Raw genomic sequence first — 6,223 nt, forward strand, 5'->3', positions numbered from 1 at the left:
TAAGTTAATTTTCTTCAAGCCTAAGACATAAATAAACCAAGCGAAATAACTTTAAACATTATTTCAAGAATCATGGGAAAGAGTACAGACATTCGAGGTAACTTCCGCCCATATGAGGTCAGGTCAACTTGCCTGCATACGTGAAAAGGGGAAGTCGGCAAAAAAGAAGTTTCTCATACGATTTCACAGTGTCGTGAAGTACAAATGTATTTTGGAGGTGTGTGAGTTAATATAATGACACAGGAAACTTAGGAAGTTATTCTTGAGCTAAGTCTCATAATCTGGGAACACGATACCATTCCGAATTATCCAGGTACCAATTTTGGCAAGTCTCTCTGTGTGTCTGTCCCCTCTACGTCTGGAAGTCAGCTGATTCAGTTCAGTGATCGTGAGACACCGTCAAGGTAAGTAGCACACCTTTATGTGTTTACTGGTATTCTCTGCATACGCACTTTGAGAAGTTGACGACCGTTTGTACTTTTTATATTGATTTTTATAACGGAACTGTGTATTGTAATTGTTAGACAAATATAAAAGTGTTACGAGAGTTTTAATGTTTGTTTTCACTTGTGGTGTTGCGTATGTTATTGTTATGTACAGAAGTGGGAGGGGTCGGAAATTATCGGTTCACTGTGATTCATTTCTCTTGTTTATACCCTTCTTTTGTAAGAATACATTTACAGCTGTATAAAAAGACTAGCTTTCTCCGGTGCATATAGAGAATCTAGAGTTTTACTAAATATATGCTGTTTTAGCTCCCATAGAAATACTGAATTTATCTTATGTCAATCACATGGTAAGGACGCTCTTTATCTGAAAATTGTCGCATACATGATTGATTCGGTGTCTATGATACTATCAATTACTGTTCCAACTATAGCATCATTTTCAATAACTTTTGTGGGCATTTTTCACTTTCACAGATATCTTAAAGTCTGTAACAATGGCAACAGCAGGGACAGAGGTTGAAACATCAGCTCCACAAGACAAGCCATCTGATTCAACAAATAGTGATGTTGCCATAGAGACAAAGGATGGGAAAAAGGAGGAGACCGATTTAGAGGGAGGAGAATCATCTGGAAATGGACTTCCTGAAGCTACTATTGAAATTGGTGATGATGCTGTGGCTACAATAAGTTTACAGGAATTAGGTAGGTTATAACACACACACACACACACACACACACACACACACACACACACACACACACACACACACACACACGCACTCACACACACACACACTCATTCATTCATACAGGTATTGAGCTGGCAACCATTGTATTTGCAGGGGTAGGACAGAGACGGAAGTCAAATATTGGAACAATTAAATCAGATACTAAAACTAGGAATCATCTCCTAAAAACCCATAAGTCACATACTAGTTTTCTCTGATTCACCATGTGGGGGCGCAATCGAAGGGAAGTCCTTTGCTAGTGAGTCTTAGTTTTCTTCTGAAAATAGCATTCAGTTTTAGATTTGATGTCTTAAACGTGTCCTATCCAATGTCAAAATACAAATGTACATGGAGAGTGTCCACGACAAAAATTATTGCTAGGTTCAAGCTTATTTTGAAGACAGATGAATTCTAAAAAAAAAAAATGTAGGGATCACGGATGAAAGTCCCATATCATAGCAGATTTCTGATACAATCAATTATTTCTTGTTTTCAGAGAGTATGATTAATTATAATCCAGAAGCAAATGCAAAATTAACGGAAGGAATGTTGAGCTGCTTTGTTCCTCAAATGAACAGCACAAAACAGTTACTAAGTGAATTAACGTAAGTATACTGTCCTAAATTTTGATTTTAAGAATGACAGAATGTTTAAATCAAATTATAAAGTGGAAATGAAAAAAAAAAGAATTGGTTATCCAGGACAAGAAAATATATAAATGTTCACACTGTACCAATCAATCATAACTAGTCTTTGCAATTCTTATCTAGCTGTACTATACATTAATGTTCTTCCTGAGCAAAATAAAAAAGAAGGCCAAGCCCTCTTGTAATGTCTTAGCACTCTGTTGGTAAAATGAAAACATATTCCAAACCACTGTCATAGTTCTGTGCAAAAATGATATCATGATAAACATCCCCAAAACTTGAGGTTCTCTCTATCGTGTAAGTACAGAGGGTGTTAGTGATCGCTGCACCCTCTTGTGAAAACATTTTAATGAAACACTATACATACACGTAACAGGGGTAAATCTATCAGATGGATGGAATTTTAAAAAAATATTGTACTCTCTCATGAATGTTCCGTGTAAGTTCATTTAATGATGTTTCTGCTTGTGATTGTAATGCCAACTATCATTGAATATATGCCCCTGTGTGTCCTACAGCTGTCGTGAATTGATTTATTTGTTTACTGCTGTCACTGTTGACATATTTTTTTCTCTACTTCTTGATTTTGTAGGAGGCATCAAGCAATCTTGCTGGAAACTCTTCAACAAGAAAATGCTAAGTTCAATGAATGCCATGCAATGAAAGAATTAATTGATCTGGTAAGTGTGGTATTGACAACAACTATAAACAAAAGTATTTCAGTTATGACTGCTTGGGGGCGCTCGTCAAGATTACATGTATAGCTGAGGTACATGTATAGCGTTTCTACCTGCATATGCAGCTCCACATTTGCAAATCAAAACAAACTTTGAATTAGTTAGTTGTCCTTCTCATGTCTCACATTATACTTTCTAGTTTGAAAGTTATAAATTGTTGTTGTAGTTTTTTAATTATCAACTTTTAATGACACATTCATTTTTGGTCACCCATATCTGCTCCTAGAAATCCATAGCATTGTTTGTTTAGTATAACTGAGAAACAGTCATCGATTTTGGTAAAAATGTGGCAATGCAAGGTAGCGATTTATGTTACATTTTGTCCTACAAATTATTTGTTTTCCAGTTTGCAGAGGCAAAGAGGTACCACCAGAAGTTAATAGGCATCAGAAAAGAAATGGTCCACCTACATGATAAAACTGCCAAACTCAAGGTAAGGAGCTTCCTGTACAATGTTTACAGATTTTCACTTTAACAACATTTTGTGCTCATTGGAAAACTCAATCAAAACATTGTTAGAAGTATTTTTGAATCCATTTTAGTTTCCCTCTGTTAACTAAAGGGGTATTTGAAGAGGTAGATATTGGCTGGTGTTCATTTTCAGTCTTTGCCATCCCTGAAAATATCTTCACAACATTGATAGTTTATTCTATGAGGAGATGCTACAGTTTTGAACTGACATACAATTTTATACCCTTTTTGTACTTTTGAATTAGAATTTTATTGGCAGCAATGGTGTAGTTCAAATTTCATGTCTTGTATTGTTTGTTTGTACCAATTATCATCATTTTTGTTCATAACGACATATTTTTGTTACCTTGACCAATTTTGTATGGGTAAATACTAGAATAAAATGCCTGTAAACATCACGAACAAGTCAAGGTTCCCCTCCAATTCAGACACATCAGTTAACCATTAGGTCAAGTTTACAGAACTATGACCTTTTCAATTTTAGGTTAGACCATGACAAATTCTTATATGATAAACACAAGAATAAAGTAAACAGATAAGATATAGTTTATTGGGTCCCTTTAGGGGGAAATTTAAATGCTTGTATATGATAGGTTTGGAACAACTTTCCTCCAAATAAATATGACCACTTGTATTATTATTACATAGTGGTCTTGATATACTGCATAATAATCATTTTTTTTATATCTTGGTATCGTTTCAGAAAAGAGCGTTGAAACTGCAAAATGAAAAGATGAAAGAAAACCTAAAAAAGGAACAACAGAAAGAAAGAGAATTAGAACAGGAGAGACAGCTAATGGCCAGACCTACCAAAGAACTACAAGAAAAAACATCAGAACAAAACGCAAACTCATAACAATAGTGGTTGAATAAATATGGGTATTGCTTGATACAAAATCATGTTCTTTTTATTGGGCTTGCAAACAAACCAATGAAATATGACATTGGATCACTGTGGTTATCTTGCGTGGAGGCATGAGACAGTCACTTTCATTGGCTGTCAAATGAGACAGTCACTTTCTTTGGCTGTCAAATGAGCTTATTTATGCAAATTTTATTTAGTTTCACCTCTGACCTGAGCATACTTGAAGCAGGAAGGTCTTTTTCTTTGTTTTTAAATGTAGTCTTCCTACAAAGTGTTTAGATATAAAAAGTTCACAGAGATCGGGAAAGATATTTTCATGCTCTTTTGGGGGGAATTAGATTCCAGCCATATTTTTTTCACACAAAAAAATCTATTAATTTTACTCATGAAATGGAAATTTTTTTAACAAGTTTAGAGTTATGCAGACATAGCCCAAAACAAAGACAAATAACAGTACTTTATTATTACTTCAGTCTAGGTTTTAGAGTAATTTGAATAATTTGCATATTAAGCACCCTGTACAGATGTGACAATTCTGCTTTCAAGTGGCTGCATATCTGAAACATTTCCTGTAAGACAGCTGAAATTAAAATATGGTATCCACAATTCCATACTTTTGTAATATATTACAATATTCTTATATGTATCAATATGAATATATGTGAGAGGGGATAATTTCAATTACATCATATGCTCAGAAAAGGTATAATTACAAAATTCTTGTGCCTACAATCAGAAACTTTTAATATCAGTTAAGTTAATTTAACATTGGATCCAAAGGATATGATTTGTATCATTCTGAATTCTACAATAAAGGAATATGGAAATATGGTAACTGTAACCATCTGATTAGAGATATCAAAACAGCACTGTATCCAAATATTTCTAAATCTTTGCATACAATTAGTGTACATTTGCATATTGATTCATTTTTCAAAGCAGGGACATCAAAACAGCACTATATCCAAATATTTGTAAATCTTTGCATACAATTAGTGTACATTTGCATATTGATTCATTTTTCAGAGTAGGGACATCAAAACAGCACAATATCTGCATGAAATAAGTGTAATTTGCATATTAATTTATAATCACCTGACCATGTTTCAGCTCAATTGATTCATTGTCCATGACAGACACATCAAAACAGCACAATATTTCAGTATTTGCAACCTTTGTATGAGATTGGTGTAATTTATACATTAATTCATAAATTCATGAGAAAACTCTTCACGATGTTAGTTTAATTTACATATTGATTCATAAAATAAATATCTGACCCTGTTTCGGATCAATTGATTTTTTGTTAGTGACAGAGACATCAAAACAGCACAGTATGCAAATATGTACAGCTCATTGCATAAAATTAGTCTCATTTGCATATTGATTGACATTGTTGTTAAACAAAAATGGCTATAATGAATTGACAGTTGGGATCAAGCTTTTAATTTTAGTCATGGATATATACATACTTGATGTTACAACATTTTCATGTTTAATATCTTACAAGATTATGAAAGTGAAAATCTAGTCTTTTAATAATAGAAATTTATTATTCCGTACAATCAATAAGCAGAGAAAATCAAATAGTCTTAATTACATCTCAATTTTATCAAAGAGTAGCTACAATTTCTCAAAAAAAGGGTACTTTTTATGTTGCTAAACTTACTTAAATCTTCTGTTTATGCAAATGAGTTTTATTAAACATTGTGGTTTCGGTGGCCAAGGTAAGCAATATTGTGCAATTTGGAAATTTTTGATAAACGTTAATTGGTGGTGAAAATATACTATTTATTGGTATACTTTACACTTTTCTTTTAGTATAGATTTTTTTTCAGACATTTGTATCTTCACAAGATTGTGAATTAAATATTAATTGCTTTCTTCAATGGAAAATTTATCTTATGCCAGTGTGATTGTATGTTATAGTTGTATGCTAATTAGGTGCATGCACACCACAACAATGTAACTGCTCAGCTCCTTTTTGCCAGTGCCTCTCTGTCCCTCTATCTCTGTATCTCTGTATCTATCTATCTATCTATCTATCTATCTATCTATCTATCTATCTATCTATCTATCTATCTATCTATCTATCTATCTGTCTGTCTGTCTGTCTGTCTGTCTATCTATCTATCTATCTATATCTATCCATCCATCCATCCATCTATCTATCTATATCCATCCATCCATCTATCTATCTATCTATCTATCTATCTATCTATCTATGTCTATCTATCTATCTGTCTATCTATCTATCCATCCGTCCATCTATCTATCTATCTGTCTGTCTGTCTGTCTGTCTATGTCTCTCTGTCTCTCTGTCTCT

General features: G+C 33.4%; 1 protein-coding gene across 1 annotated transcript; it reads left to right on the plus strand.

Moving 5' to 3' along the window:
- The first annotated feature begins 145 nt into the window (after positions 1-145).
- Positions 146-5,711, plus strand: LOC144447449 (biogenesis of lysosome-related organelles complex 1 subunit 6-like). The gene is made up of 6 exons (XM_078137480.1): positions 146-404; positions 924-1,151; positions 1,674-1,782; positions 2,417-2,504; positions 2,908-2,994; positions 3,736-5,711. Exons 2-6 carry the CDS (start codon positions 944-946, stop codon positions 3,886-3,888), a joined length of 645 nt encoding a protein of 214 aa, XP_077993606.1. The 5' UTR covers positions 146-404; positions 924-943; the 3' UTR covers positions 3,889-5,711.
- The last annotated feature ends 512 nt before the right edge of the window (positions 5,712-6,223 follow it).

The sequence above is a fragment of the Glandiceps talaboti genome, chromosome 16 (assembly GCF_964340395.1).
Source record: "Glandiceps talaboti chromosome 16, keGlaTala1.1, whole genome shotgun sequence".
NCBI classification, from domain to species: domain Eukaryota; kingdom Metazoa; phylum Hemichordata; class Enteropneusta; family Spengelidae; genus Glandiceps; species Glandiceps talaboti.